The 15,566-nt window shown below is 38.5% G+C and overlaps 3 protein-coding genes across 4 annotated transcripts; 1 reads left to right on the forward strand and 2 right to left on the reverse strand.

Moving 5' to 3' along the window:
• Nucleotides 1-13: 13 nt before the first annotated feature.
• On the reverse strand, nucleotides 14-1,437 carry LOC105258332 (rhodanese domain-containing protein CG4456). The gene is made up of 4 exons (XM_011269542.3): nucleotides 1,116-1,437; nucleotides 628-828; nucleotides 319-481; nucleotides 14-175 (listed from the first exon to the last, which is right to left on the reverse strand). The coding sequence occupies exons 1-4, from the start codon at nucleotides 1,246-1,248 to the stop codon at nucleotides 118-120; spliced, it is 555 nt and encodes a 184-aa protein (XP_011267844.1). The 5' UTR covers nucleotides 1,249-1,437; the 3' UTR covers nucleotides 14-117.
• Nucleotides 1,305-10,604, forward strand: LOC105258333. 2 transcript variants are annotated; one of them, XM_011269543.3, is made up of 14 exons: nucleotides 1,305-1,324; nucleotides 1,629-1,823; nucleotides 2,158-2,283; nucleotides 2,412-2,593; nucleotides 2,730-2,989; nucleotides 3,122-3,317; nucleotides 3,414-3,697; nucleotides 3,772-4,172; nucleotides 4,255-4,400; nucleotides 4,587-4,918; nucleotides 4,989-5,123; nucleotides 5,204-5,388; nucleotides 5,510-5,664; nucleotides 6,598-10,604. In XM_011269543.3, the coding sequence occupies exons 3-14, from the start codon at nucleotides 2,205-2,207 to the stop codon at nucleotides 7,657-7,659; spliced, it is 3,417 nt and encodes a 1,138-aa protein (XP_011267845.1). In that variant the 5' UTR covers nucleotides 1,305-1,324; nucleotides 1,629-1,823; nucleotides 2,158-2,204; the 3' UTR covers nucleotides 7,660-10,604. The 2 variants fall into 2 exon arrangements, with proteins under 2 accessions (XP_011267845.1, XP_011267846.1); XM_011269544.3 differs by lacking the exons at nucleotides 1,305-1,324; nucleotides 1,629-1,823 and adding an exon at nucleotides 1,847-2,040.
• LOC105258331 (peptidyl-prolyl cis-trans isomerase sig-7) lies at nucleotides 9,964-13,274 on the reverse strand. The gene is made up of 4 exons (XM_011269541.3): nucleotides 13,074-13,274; nucleotides 12,310-12,800; nucleotides 11,787-12,028; nucleotides 9,964-11,683 (listed from the first exon to the last, which is right to left on the reverse strand). Exons 1-4 carry the CDS (start codon nucleotides 13,141-13,143, stop codon nucleotides 11,014-11,016), a joined length of 1,473 nt encoding a protein of 490 aa, XP_011267843.1. The 5' UTR covers nucleotides 13,144-13,274; the 3' UTR covers nucleotides 9,964-11,013.
• Nucleotides 13,275-15,566: the final 2,292 nt, after the last annotated feature.

Consider the following 15,566-nt stretch of genomic DNA (forward strand, 5'->3'; position numbering starts at 1 on the left):
AATAATATTTATCTTTTATTTGTAAAAGTAGAATATATTCTAGAATCATTGCAATGTGATTTAAAAATAACAGTGAATGAATTCAAGATACATTTTTAATGCTAAATATTTCTGTTTTTAGTTTTTTTTTTGCTTGTCTTCCCAATCCAGCCAACCTCCAGTGTAATTATATGCCCTGTAGAATAGGTAAACGGATGTTTTGGTACAAATCATTGCTTATACGATTCTATACAGTAAGTTCAATTGAAATATAGACTAAGATAGTTCCATAAAAGTCTTAGTCTAAATTTCAATAAATAAAAAATATTGTCAGCATACTTTGTATATCCTAATTTTTGCACTGTTTCTTGCACTATCCCGCTTCTTCTACCAGATCGACAGCTAAATATAATTTTTGTATCTTTATCGGGTTTATGTTTGCCATAGCGTTCCTCAAATTCCTCCTTTGAAAGATTTAGGAATACATTTTTGACATCATCCACTGTATAAGTACATTAATATTATATATATTACTTCTGTGATTGAGGTACAATAACTATTATATCATTATGTTATATTGTTTAAGAAACATGTAACGAGAAGCATGAACTTTCCAAAGAATTTGTAGATATGAGAGAAGGATCCTACTTGGTATATTAATGCTTCCGGGTAATTTTCCGGTTTCGTTTATTTCCGCATGTTCGCGAACATCGACGATGAGAATATTTTCGTCCTTTTGCGCCTCCAAAAGCTGCTTGTAATCGACGTTAAGTGCCATTCTGTTTTCACAGTGAATCTCAGTGTCCACTTCTCGATAAGGCGAACTCGACGAGTATAAACTTCGTATCACTTATAAAGTTATATCGAAAAGTTATATATCTTATCAATAGAACGATCGTTAGATAAAATAGTCTATTTCATAATAGTAACAATATTCTATAGATTTCTATAGATATTCTATATGTTCTATTCTAACAATAATCTATCAATGATCTTTGAAGAGGCTATAAATGAAGAAACAAAACAACGCTAAGCGAAAAACAAACAAAATGCATTTAACGATCTGAATCTCGATAGACTTTTAATCAATGTTTTTTTTTAGATTTTCTATAGTCAATAAGAAAAGTGATACGCACGGTTGCCTGTTGGACAATCAGATATGACTCTTATAAATCGCTGATAATAACACAGATCTATCGATGGGTTTTTGCGCAAAAAATCCGCTGACATGAATATTTGATAAAGTCGACGGGAGAATCTTGTATACATGGCGAGCGTCAATTTTTCAATGAACAGCTGATCGAGGATTGACTGTCACTCTACGGTGTTTCGTTTCGTTTGACAGGTATCGCGCGTTTCGTCAAAATCATAGAGATAATAATAGTCGATTAGCAAATATTATAATATTACAATATTCCAAATATACAATTGTACATCTCAAATATGAAAAAAAAAATGCATTTTATTCGAACAACTCCAGTTAAGGGTGTATTTGCGGCATGCGTAGAAAATAAAATTAAGAGAAGACTAAAGTAAGACTAAAGTAGCAATAATATTAGGAAAATACGTGGGAAAACGAGATAATTAATGAGGGAAAATAGAAAGAAAAATAAATGAAAAGAAAAATAATTTTTTTTTTTATTTGACAGGTTTTCGGTTTCCAATCGGCCAAAGTCGCGCGTTGAGAGGCCTGCCTAAATTCGCCGGGAGCGCCGCCTGGCGAGGAATGTGGCAAGCGGTTCTTTTTATTTCTCGCGTACGGACACAAGTGGAGAGTGTACTAATTTATCGGAGATAATCACGGAGAGATACTGGGCTTTGGTGTTATCGCAGTTTCGAAACGAGTGAGTAAAATCGCGCGGGGACCGGAGGCCTCGAATCGAGGCTCGGTGTCGTTTGTCACTTTGTCTCACGAGCCCCGCGCGCTCGCTGGTTGGCAGATACACCCCGATGACGATAGTACGACGACGAGACGATGCGCTCTATTGTTTATTTATACGACTCTCCGGGAGATCCGTCGGAGGGTCTACCTGAGTTTAGAGTCCGAGTTCGCAACACGAGGTCCGCGGATATCTCAATCCGATTATACTTTTTTTTTTCCTTCCTTTCTTTCTCCTCGCACCTCTTTCTGCAGGGCAGCCCGTTTCTTTTTTTCTTCTTAATTGTGTGTGTTTTTAGACGGGCGCACGGAATAATCTACGTCAAATGAGCCGAACTTTGCGAAAATGAGCTCGCTACAGCCAGGAAACAGATTCCTCCCATTCCCGACTAACAATCTGCAAAGGAAACAACTGTCCATGCAAGGTGTGTCTTGATAAATCATCGTTTTCGTAAAGGTGGCAGTGACGATAAGATGACTACAAGATTTACGATATATATATGGATAACTATTCTCAGAAAGATGATAAATAAGGTGCGTCTCTCCTCTGCAGGTGGTCTTCCTCAAAGCTTGAGCGGTAGCGAGACAGATGTTTCCACATCCAATGAGAATCTAAGCAATGAAGAGAGATACGTCATCAGGCACATGGCGCGACAAGAGCCGCAGGGTCAGGAGAATCAGCAGCAGAGTCCCTCTAGGTCTTCCAGTCACAAGGAAAATATACCAAATATTCAGGTACATTTAAAATATAATAATAAAGGAAAATAATTGTAAAAGAATTGTAATTAATAGAATGTAAACAATAGAATACAAATAAAACTTTATGATTCAGCATCATTTTGTAAGACTAAGATAATTTGTCATGCTACAGGGCAATCTGCATAACAGGAACAGTTTGAAAGACAGCTTAAATGGATCAAATAGAAACAGCCTAAAGGAAAGTTTAAATGGCTCGAATCGGAACAGCCTGAAGGACAGCATCAATGGCTCAAATCGAAACAGTTTAAAGGACAATTTGAGCAATCGTAGCGTAGGTTCGAATAGAAGCAGTTTGGATGTATCAACGAGTTCTTACAACACATTGATCATACATAACGCCAATGACGATAACTCATGGATACCGTCCGGAAGGTAAACATTTTTTAATTACTTTAAAATCTACTAATCTTTTGTGTGTGTGTGTATGTGTGTGTGTGTGTGTATGTGTGTGTGTGTGTATATGTGTGTCTACATATTTGTGATCTGATTCATTTGGGTGGGTAGATTATCGGGCGTGGTGAGAGAACACGCAGACGTGGGCTATTTGTATTGCGATGGCAATGGCAAGGGCCACACCAACAGTCCTACGATGCAATCTCTGTCCAACTTATCGCACGAGGATTACGTTAACGAACAATCTGGTGGCAGTAGTTGTCAGGAAATTACAGATATCCCGGATGATTATCTCAGTCAATCTCAGGTGTGACAGATTTTTAATATAATAATCAATTAATAAAATAAATAATAGCAAACTTGTTTCAAAAGAAACATAAATAATAATTTGAATACGTTGTAGGTTTTGAAACACCTCGCGAAAGAGGTAAAGGTGCCGCCATACACCAATAGTGGAGGCAGCTTAGAAATGAGATTGGGAGAGATGAGAATAAGAGATGGCGACGGGGGAAAGCAGAGCGATAATGAATACGAAAACAGGCTGCCGTGCTATATATCTACCCTGATACCGTTCAACAAGCAAAAATTTCTCGGGCCGACGGAGAAGTTGACTATATCGCGATCGCAGCCCGATCTGTCCAAAGTTCTCAGGGAGGAATTGTATCTCACTCGAATGAGATCACCCCGGTAATTCTATTTTTCACGCGCTAACGTCCAAACATGTACCGAGGTATTTTTTTGACTCGATTAAATCTTTACAGACCACAGACAAAGGGACGGGAAGAAGTAGAAAGGGAGACGACCGAGATATGGCCACCATCGGAAATGGTTCAGATAATAATTCAGGAGAATAGCGCGTTGAAGCTAGAATTGGAGCGCTGCTACAATAAAGTTTCCAAGTCGCAAAAGTTGGAGCAAGAGATAGCCAAGGTTCATCGCGCTCATGAAGAACTGGCAGCTTCGTGCGAGCGACGGGAGAAGCTGGAACGCGCCGCCCGACTGAGATTGCAGAACGATTGTCGTCGATTGACCGAGCTGAATCGCGCCTTGAGAGACCAACTCGACTTGCTGTCCGCGCGTACAGACAGTCCACCGATCGTCGAAACTATGCGAAAAGAGCTAACGCAACGCGAATTACTCATTGGGCAGCTCATCACTCAAAGTACGATTAGAGTTTCAATTCGATTGAGAATTTAAGTGTTAATCTGAACCTTCTCGTAATTGTACTCTTGTTCTGTTTTTAGACAAAGAATTAACCGCTGCGAAGGAAAGACAAGAGATCGAACTGGCCGCTCAGCGAGCTACTTTGCAAGAGCAACGTACGCACATTGACATTCTGGACACCGCCTTGACTAATGCACAAGGCAATGTCGTACGGCTCGAGGAAGAAGTAAATTGATTTAATTAATTTAACTGATAAAGTATTATATTAAATATCCTAGTTATAGCAGATATCCTTCATCAATAGATTCATTTCAATTTCATTAATATAATAACGTTTAAACTTTTGAAGATAGAGTCTAAAATTTTTCGTCTCATATATATTAAAAAAAGGGTTTTTTTTTCATTTATACAGTGTCGTAAGAAGCAAATGTACGTGGAGAGAGTCGGTCAGCTTCAACGAGCTTTGTCTTCGCTTCAAGCGTCTAGCGATAGACGAGAAGAGACAGAAAGACAATTGAGAGGTCAGCTGGAGAGAGAGTTGCGCGAGGGAAGCGGAGGTGGTGGTGGAGGTAATGGCAACGAGCAGACGTCGAATGGCGAGACCATCGCGGATCTGAAACGACGGTTGCGCGAGCGGGACGAGAAGATCATGTCTCTCGAAGGAGACGTGGCCAAATGGGAACAACGTTATTTGGAGGAAAGCGCGCTGAGGCAAGCGGCCATCGACGCAGCTAGTTTACCAAAGTGAGTACAGTTCTCGAGCTTTACATATTGTGTTATTTTTTCTTTTCGTTACGCTCATACTTTTATTCAGAGACGCAAAGATCGCCGCACTGGAAAAGACCAGTCAAGACGCGGAGAAATTAATAGCCGAGGCACGCTCTGAGAAGATGAGACATATGGACGAGGTGCATGCTGCGCAAAAGAAATTGGCTGATCTTGAATCCAGGTAAGATGAATCTATTTGTACGTCATCTAACGACTAAACAGATCTTTCGTCAATCAATCGATTCGTTTCTTATCCGATAGAATGAAAGATTTGGAATCGAAACTGGCCGAAAGGGACGCCATGATCAGAGTGTTGCAAAAACACACGTACGATAAAGCGGACAGCAGTAGTAGTAGCGGTGTAGGCAGTTATCCTGCCGCACACTCGTCGCACTCGAGTACGTCGGCGGATCATCACACCGCGCTGACAAGCACGCCAGAACTCGGTAAAAAAATTGCACTTCGAAAACACATTTGATTTCAACAATTTGAAATCCCCCTGCGATGCTTTTTCACAATGTACGATATTTATATGGTAATTTCCTTCGCTCTCCTTTTCTCGAAAAGTGAGCAGCGTACTCGGTGGGGGTAGTGGTTACGGCAGCACCGGCTCCTACGGTGTCACAGACAGTTACAAATATAGAAAACAGGGCAGCTTTGAACAGACCAATAAAAGCCTCGACGATCAACTGAAAGAGTTAGACTCTCAATTGCTTAGCAAGGTATGATAATTTAAGCGTGTCCATCTGTGATCGTTTTCTATCAGATATCTAGGTGATGATCGAGAATTTTGTATAAATCGCATCACTATGTTTCATTGAATTTTATTTTTGTTTCATATCCGTTATTTTTTAGACACACACATGCGCTTCGATTTACATTAATATTTATATTTCATTTACGCATTAATATATTTATCTTTTTTTTTTTTAATCAATAGAGATACTTTAATTTTTGGATCATACTTTGAGTTCTTTAGCAACATTTTAATAATCACCGCTGATCGTGAAAATATTACAGGTCAAACATGCGAAGGTATTCTTGTGTTTGTGTTGCTGTAGAAGTATATTTTATATTTTTTTTTAATCAAAAGCGTGTCTTGAATTGGTCAATAGTTGGTATATACGTTTGAAGAAGATACTGAAAAGATCTCGAGATTAAAGTTTTAATCATTTATAGAATGAGAAACGTTACATACTGACTATTTTCTGATTGAAGTTATTTAATCGATTAATCGCAAATTAACATTGTGTGATTTAATAACACAATAATCTCAATCTATTTTTTTTCTTTTCTTTTGTATTTATCGATAATCGTGTAATACTTTTAATAACACTTAAATAACTCGTGTTATTATTACCCAAATGTATGTAAGTTCCTCTTTTAATTAATCTAGCATTTTTTTAGTATCGAAATTGTGTTGAACTAAATAGATCTTACATTTCACAAATTAATTCTTTTTATGTGTTTTTTTTTCTTTTTCTTTTTTTTCGAATTGCTCCACTAATCCCTTCTGAGCCCATTAACTTCCCTCTTACCCGTTCCGAGATATCCTCGAATGTGCATGTGCGAGCGTTTTATACAGCGAGCACTAACCCTTTTCCAGGTCCCGGCCTCCTATCTGCAACCCGTGCGTTCTTTGTTTCTTGTTTCAGCGGGCACTTTGCTGTTTTCCAGGATTCTCTAATCCGGGCACTGCATCGCGAAAAGGAAAAATACCCAAGCCACTACTGGCGGGTGTAGATAGCACAGGTACCTCGAGCACCGCCTCGAGCAAGAGCCGGCTGCTGGATGATTCGTCCGGTAGTGGCGACGTGGTATCGCCGAGTATAATCGAATTCGCGAACGCGGCGGCCAGATTGAAGGGCACTATCTCGCGGCTATCGGACGGCGGTGGCAAACCAACCGAAGACATGATGCTGCTCGAGAAGCAGGGCAGGAGCTCGCAACGACAGCGAATGACATCGGAGGCCGGCGGTGAGCCGCGCCGCGCCGGGAGTCTACCACCCAGCTCGCTACCGCGACCGCCGAGGACGCTTAAAACGACCAGCAATTCCCGCTATTGTCGACTGAGCGACACGGAGACGCGCAAAAAGTCCGATCCCGGACCAGGAATGCTGGACGCGACGAACGGAACCGGCGCGAAGAGCGGCGTAAAGACGCGCGATTCTTCCGGAAACTGCAGCAGCATCGAGTACGGTAGATTCGACACCGCTGCGAAGGTAGCGCGCAGCAAGAAGAAGAGCCCCGTGGAGAGCTTTATGGTCAACAATACGCTGAAGAAATCAGCCGGCACGACAAGCAGCAGTGGTCACGAATACGAGAGGTTGCAGGCGGACACGGGTGGCGGTCGCAAGAAATCCTCGGCTGCCGGCAGTAATAACTGCGTGTCGGATTTCGCAGTGAAACCCAGGGAGATTCAGAGCCGCTCCTTCATACCGCCTCCGCCCCCGTCGTCATCTCGTCCTCGTATCGGCGAATACGGTCGACTGAGTGACGGCGAGTCCTGCTCGGTAACTGCTCTCAAGGCAGGCGGCAACACTTTGAGGAAACAGACGGGAGCCTCTTCTCGCGGCCAGAGCACCGGCAGCATCGTGAGCAGCAAGAGCGGCGGCCGCGATTCCGGCGGAACCGCCAGCAGCGAGGCGTCGACGGCCTCCCTGCCGCCGACCAAGGCGAGGTCGATACCGCGTCCCAACTATCGTATTCAATTCTGAGCCCGCATTTACGCGCCGTACGTTTTTTAGTCCGAGACATCAGTCTTGAGATAGATAAGATAGGATCTTGAGAAGTCGAGATGATAATACTTGTGTTTCAACCGGCGATTTAACACGATTTCATTGCTGGATCCTCGGTGGCAATCGACATAGCATCCATCACGTGAGATTCCAATCTCGCTCTGAAGTCGCATATCTGTGTTATATGAATAGCGGCATCAGATGTGAGGTCTGGATAGCTCAGTGATTTAGAACAGTTGCCTGGAAAGGCTCGATTCCCGATCCAATCACTTGCACCTCACATATTTTTTTAGTATACGAATATTGTTTTCTAACAATTATTCGTTGGGCTGAAAAGTGTGAGAATGCTCTCTTCACAGGATATGCGATATCGTTGCCACGGATGGATTCTGACGCTCGTTAATTAAATAAGCATATAGACACGCCCAATCTTTTCCCTCACACCATCCCTATTTTTATGTTCAACGATTGATTTAATCGGATCAGAATTTTTATATAAAAAAACTAGTCGCTCTCTTACATGCATGAGTCTTGAATTCTTCTTCTCTCTTCTTCACATACGATTTTTGACTGAAGATTTAAAGATAAGGAAAATTTTAACGTAACGAGCGTAAATACGGGCTCGAGAATCGATTCGATATCGAGCAAGTCTAAGTTTTCGCGAAGCGAGTTTCGATCGACAATCTCCAGTTTTCGTTAACTTTATAACGTAATCTGTGCAAGTTACATAAGCCAAATTAAGCAACCGAGTACGTCATACGAATCGTCAAATGAATATCAATGAATGAGCGTCGAAAGAGCATCATTATTAATTATTTTAACTTTCTTTTTATATCTAAAATTTGTATAAACTACTTTGTTATAATTATTTAAAAAAATTCTAACTTATAATTAATATATAATTTGATATATTGTTTTTACATTATTTATTAAATAACACTACTTCATTGATATTCGTTCATATAATGCTCGTTTGATTGATTTGTCGCTTGTAAACGTAAGATTGTATTGTACGCGATGCGAGAAATCGGCCATAACGAAAAGAAAGTGCCTAGAGTTGCGTCGCGCCATTACGATTACTATTCATTGTTTAGTAAGCCAATATCGTGCAAGCCATAAGACGGATACGAACGACACACGAGTTATAATTAACGATGTAGCGATGTAGTGTATGACCTAGTCATTACCAAAGTAACTCTCGGTAGAATAGGAAAGAAGAATTGTTTTCCTTAGTCGCATCTCGCGATCCGATCACAGCGGCCTTATTAACACAGGATGGGAGGAAAGATATGTCAAAAGTGCCTTTTCTCGCGGATCTCCATGAAACATTTTTGTTTAAACAGAGTAAAAGTTTCCGGTTTTTCTTTCTTGAAAAGAAGAGAAAGGGATCCGTGGATAGTTTAATTTGATCACAAACTATCCAAGCTAGAAACACAACTCCCAAGCTCCTGAATTGATCTAGACTCCTCGACAAAGGAGGGGAGACTGAATCGCGAACTTTCCTTTGCAATCCTCGCAATACGCGTATTCGCGTATTTCTTCCTTCTTTTTTTATCATCGTAGAGACGATACTTCTTTTCGCATAGCTTTACCATAATGTAATAATCTTCCCTCGAAATCCGCGCGTAGATTATATGTAGATCCGTAATATATCTCTTTTTACAATAATTGGTAACGAGATCGAGATAGTCTTTTCATGCGTAAGAAAAAGAAAAAAAACGAAGCGATAAACGTAAAACGCCAAAGTATAAAATTATTATGTGTGACTATATATATAATTTTTTTTTAAATTATAATTTACATGTAAAGATATATCACTTTACACTCTCGAATTTTATTCATTTTTTATCACACACACACATATATAGCGTATTATATTATATCTCTTAATATAATTTACCGTATTTATTTGTGTGTTATGTGTAGTCGTCTAATATGTATGCGTGCGCGCTTATATAATCCATAGTCCGATTGTTTTTCTCCCTTGATATGTAACGCGTAACACGGCGCAGCTAAACTGAACTTTCTTTCGAAAATCTTGTAATATACAGATATAGGTGGATATTGTGATTAGCGAAGCTATAGAATAAGGCTCTCTAAGAATAAGCGTGCGAGATGGGGTAACGTTTCCCGCGAAAGAGTACAAGGTTCGAAATTCGCCGAAAGAGATTCTTGATAAAAGCGGCGAAATTAACGTTATCAGACGTTAATACGAGACAGAATTCCGCTGTTGAATGATGGTAATAATGATGACCGTTGTATTCCAATCTTCTGATTCAGGGAGGTGAACTGCTTCTCGACTTCGTTTCCAATGTGTTTCCTACTTCCTGTCTCTCCCACGCGAGGAGAAACGGGCAAAGCGATATCGCGAGGTAGACGGAATGCATTAATGTACTTTCCATATGCAAAAGAATACCAAATGCGACATCACCAAAGAAAAGGCATCCTACTACGGGCTGCGTAGCTATATTATCTACGTGTCCACGTGTAAAAGCGAAATGTGAATCGTTCCTATAATAATTTCACATGTGAGGTGAAGCGAGATTTTCGACTCGGACTTTTGTGAGAAACGATACTCCTCCTCGAATCTACGGCGATGTTCGAACAGTATCTCGCCGCTGGATCCCCTCTTCTTTGCTCTCTATTTTTGATACGGCCGTTTGCTCCGCGACAAGCCGTGCTATTTCTTTTCATCGTGAAATTATGGGAGACTTCGCGCCTTATTTAACGAACGAAGTCTATGGTTTCGATAGCTTTACTTATTACTGCGCTGGTATCAGTAGAATCCGTAGAATTTCCCGTGGCCTTATCGATTCCGTCGTTCAGAGATTTGCGAGAAAGAAAGCACATCCGTCGATCGATATCTCTGCGGATATCGTGCTTTCGAATATTTTGTACTCGAAAGAACGCTGACAATTTTGGTGTAAAAAAAAAGGTTTGAATTACAGATCCTCTAAAATTATTTCATTATTCACTTTGATGATGCGACAGAAAAGATTTATACCTAAATTCAAATATCTATGCATTTCGGATAATAAAATCTATCAATGTGCCTTTATATGTTTGTGTAAAAATCGCGTTTGTAGTCATAGAGATAATTTAATTCGCAAGAAACATCTTTTCTATAAATGAATCGTTACAAAAAAGATGTAAATTACAAATATTCATTTTATCAAAAAATGATGTTTTGTCTTTATTAAATTCTTCCTTGATTAAATTAAAATTATCTTCATAATGTTTTCACGTTATTCACAATAATGATATATATATATTTTAGGAATATTAAGTTCTTGAATTTTCTTCAACATCATCAACATCATCTCGTTTTTTCCTTCACCGTTTTTTTTTATACTTGTGCGATTTATACCTAGTATCATCTTCTTCATTCCTTTTTCTCTCGCTATCACGATGTCGACGTTCTCTATCGCTATACTCGTCCCTCTTACTCCTTCGTTCCAATCTCTCTTCGCTGTGATCTCTTCTCCAGTCGTTGTTCTCATCCCTCCTATTTCTCCTTTCTGATCTGTCTTCGCTGTAGTCTCTTCTCTGATCCTCCTTATCTCTATCCCGTCGTTCCTCTTTCTTCCTTCTATCCCTTCGTTCATTCTCGTATCTATCGTAAGATCTGTCTTCCTTTCTCTTATCTTTATCTTCTTTCCTGCGCTCATACTTTCTATGATCCTTGCGCGAGCTCTCCTTTCTCTTTCCGTCTTCTCTATCTTTACCGTTGTCATTGTTCCTTTCGCGTGATGTCTCAGGTTTTTTCAAAAAGGAATAGTTATCGCGTTTCTTATCATCTTCGTCAAAGTATCGGATACCTTTACCCTTGCCTCGCCAACGCATTTTGGCAACAGACTGCGAGAAATCCACGTGTATCCTTCGATCGTCGATCAGGACATTATCCATTTTGAAATACGCGTCTTCGCAACTTTTACGATCGGCAAACTCGATGAATGCGTACTGCAAGGAGTCTCCCGTTTGGTGGTCTCTTATAACTTCGCAACTATACGTGAAAGAGTCAACAAATTATAATAATTAATTCACAACATGAAAAAGGATACAACGATTTGTAACCAACATTTTTTTTATGAAAATGAGAGTCATACCCAATAATCTTGCCAAAACGGCTGAAGATAATTTCGAGATCATCATCGGTCGTGACTGGATTTAATTTACATACAAACAAGACATTCTCGGGAGGGGCAATATCCGCGTCTGGTATATCGCCAACGATCTCTAATATCGTGGCCCTTGCTTTTGCTTCCTTGGCCTTCTGATTTTCCGTCAGTTCTTCTATTGTCATACCACCCATATCGTCGATTGCCTCATCCGCTCCAATTCTGTCGCTCTATAAATATATACAAGATACATAAAAATTAATAACTAGAAATGACAAAAACTTTTTTTAAAAAAATAAAAATGTCAAAACTTATTCAAAATAAATAAAATTATATATAAATTAGAGAAGATTATCTATAAGAATCAGTAATTAATCGGGCTTGAGGAGCGAAAAATTATCTATAAATTTAATTATGTAAAACAAATGTAAAAATATATAAAGTACAAATTGATAAGAATAGAATTGACAAGAATGCGATAAAAACTTATAATTTCTGAGATGTAATATACCATTAAAGCTTCTTTTGTCGGCTCCGGGCTTCTGTCGGGAATCACGAGTCCCACAGGATCGTCGAACGGATCCTCCAAGATGACAGTGTGAGATATTCTTATGTCTTGATAAGGTCTTTGATCGCCATCGCAGATAGCCTCGTTAAACTTGAGAATAATCTCCAATCCCTCTGTGATCTCTCCAAACACGCAATGCTCATTGTCCAAAGACTGGAGTTCCGGTCCTAGCGTGATAAAAAATTGGGAACCCAGCATATTGTTGCCACAATTCACCATAGATAACAGACCTATCCTGTTATGTTTAATCTTTGGCATATGCTCGGCTTCATAATAACGAGCTTTTTCGCCCAATACGATTCCGTACACACTTTCTCCACCTTTCCCAGTACCAGTAGGATCTCCGGTTTGTGCAATGAAATTAGTATGCACCGAATGAAAAAGATTCCAATTATAGTACTTGATCTTGCACAACTTTAAAAAGTTCCGCGTAGCTGTAAAAAACAAGATATAGTTATGTAATATATATATTTGTATTTTTTCTAATTATATACACATATATAAGTTTATGTTCATGTGTATATTTTTATATTTATATTTAATGTTAAAAACATTTATTTAATGTAGTTTTTATTATATTTAATGTAAAAATAATACAGTGTTTAATTATATTTAATGTAAAAAAATTGTCCAATTTGTAAATTAATAACAAATATATGAAAAAAAATTTTCTCTATCACAAGAGAGAAAACATTAAATATATTTACTTTGAGGACGTTCATCGATATAGAGATCTACTGTAAAATCTCCTATAGTGGTTTCTATCACTACTGCCATGTTCTTTATCAAATTTCTTTCCGTCAATAATATTTTATATAAATATTTTATTACAAAAAAGTATTCGTTATACACTTTAACGCGTTACCGAATTATTGCGAAACAATGTCGGATAGGTTATGTATTTATGTCTGATTAGGTTAAGTTAAATATGTATAGAGGTCGCTAGAATAAACCATGAACTAAAGTCACTAGATTAACAAAGTACCGCAATTTTGATCTCAATAAGATGGAACAAAAATGGCGTCCGATAGTGCAGATCTCTCTGGTCATATCTGTCAACAGCGTGGAGGTGATGCGATGCGCATGCGCTCAACGCTGATTGGAGCTGACCGAAGACGACCGAGCGTGCACAGAGAGACTGAGAGATGTCGTGGCTCGCTTTATCCCTGGAAGTGATACTCCCTCTATGAACATTAACAACAAAATATGAACTACAAAACAAATGTCCACGAAGGTTCTCAGAGGATAACATATATGTCCCTCTGATAATATAAATAATATAAATAAAAATATAAATAATTTAATTAATAATAATTTATTATATAAAAATATTAATATGTTCTCTCTTTACCTTGCTATTATTTATATTATATATTTATATTATATATTTATATTATATGTATAAATATTACATTTAAGTGTGAGTCCAAGAAGCAAATTTCGGATATTCACTGTAAGTCAGCCGCTCTTCAAGCGATCGGGACGAGATTTAAACGGTAGTGCCGCGAAATGGTGTAGAATTTTATGCAAAAAGAACGAAATCGCGTCTGGAAGTCGAGATATAAATCCGCTGTTTTTCGTCTGCGCGCGGACGGTCGAAATCGTGCACGACGCCGCGCATGTTGCCTGCCTATCTCGCACGATATTCACTGTAACGCGGCGAGTAAAATGGCAAGCCGAATGTAATCGTTCGATTAATTGATTAAATACTTATATATACCGAACGAAAAGATGAATCGGAATGTAATCGTTCGATTAATTAATTAAATATAGATACTACGATCGCGGCGAAGCGATGGGCGGGTCGCTCTCCGAAACATGATGGTGGTTTGCGATATATCGCGATTGTTCCGTGATACATCAATCGTTCATAATTAATTAATTTAAAATAAAATATACTTCTATAACTTAAACTGTCGCGTGTATATATAGTACGCAAAATATTTCGGCAGAGAATTATCAATTAATATGTATGTTTAGCCTTGACGACGTATAGCAAGCGGCTATACATGTCATAGCTTTGCCTTCATTCACACGGTGACACTCGAATATAGAAAAATATTTAACAACATGATAATTAAGTAAAGAGCATTAAGAGCCCACAAACCAATTCGTTTCTTATAATTTATATTATCAGGAGAATATATTTTGCGAGGAGGTCGATGATGCGTTGATGACCTCTTTACAAATCATGTTCTCCTAATAACGCAAACGTGAAAATTTTCGAAAATTCGTTTCTTATAATTTATATTATCAGGAGAATATATTTTGCGAGGAGGTCGATGATGCGTTGATGACCTCTTTACAAATCATGTTCTCCTAATAATGCAAGCGTGAAAATATTCGAAAATTCGTTTCTTATTATTTTATATTATCAGGAGAATATATTTTGCGAGGAGGTCGATGATGCGTTGATGACCTCTTTACAAATCATGTTCTCCTAATAACGCAAGCGTGAAAATTTTCGAAAATTCGTTTCTTATAATTTAAATTATCAGGAGAATATATTGTGCGAGGAGGTCGATGATGCGTTGATGATCTCTTTACAAATCATATTCTCCTAATAACGCAAACGTGAAAATTTGCGAAAATTCGTTTCTTATAATTTATATTATCAGGAGAATATATTTTGCGAGGAGGTCGATGATGCGTTGATGACCTCTTTACAAATCATGTTCTCCTAATAACGCAAGCGCGAAAATTTTCGAAAATTCGTTTCTTATAATTTATATTATCAGGAGAATATATTTTGCAAGGAGGTCGACGATGCGTTGATGAGCTCTTTACAAATCATGTTCTCCTAATAACGCAAGCATGAAAATTTTCAAAAATTCGTTTCTTATTATTTTATATTATCAGGAGAATATATTTTGCGAGGAGGTCGATAATGCGTTGATGACCTCTTTACAAATCATGTTCTCCTAATAACGCAAGCGCGAAAATTTTCGAAAATTCGTTTCTTATAATTTAAATTATCAGGAGAATATATTGTGCAAGGAGGTCGATGATGCGTTGATGATCTCTTTACAAATCATATTCTCCTAATAACGCAAACGTGAAAATTTGAGAAAATTCGTTTCTTATCATTTATATGATCAGGAGAATATATTGTGCGAAGAGGTCGATGATGCGTTGATGACCTCTTTACAAATCATGTTCTCCTAATAACGCAAACGTGAAAATTTTCGAAAATTCGTTTC

This window comes from Camponotus floridanus, unplaced genomic scaffold (assembly GCF_003227725.1).
Source record: "Camponotus floridanus strain SB8 unplaced genomic scaffold, Cflo_v7.5 scaffold124, whole genome shotgun sequence".
Lineage (NCBI taxonomy): Eukaryota > Metazoa > Arthropoda > Insecta > Hymenoptera > Formicidae > Camponotus > Camponotus floridanus.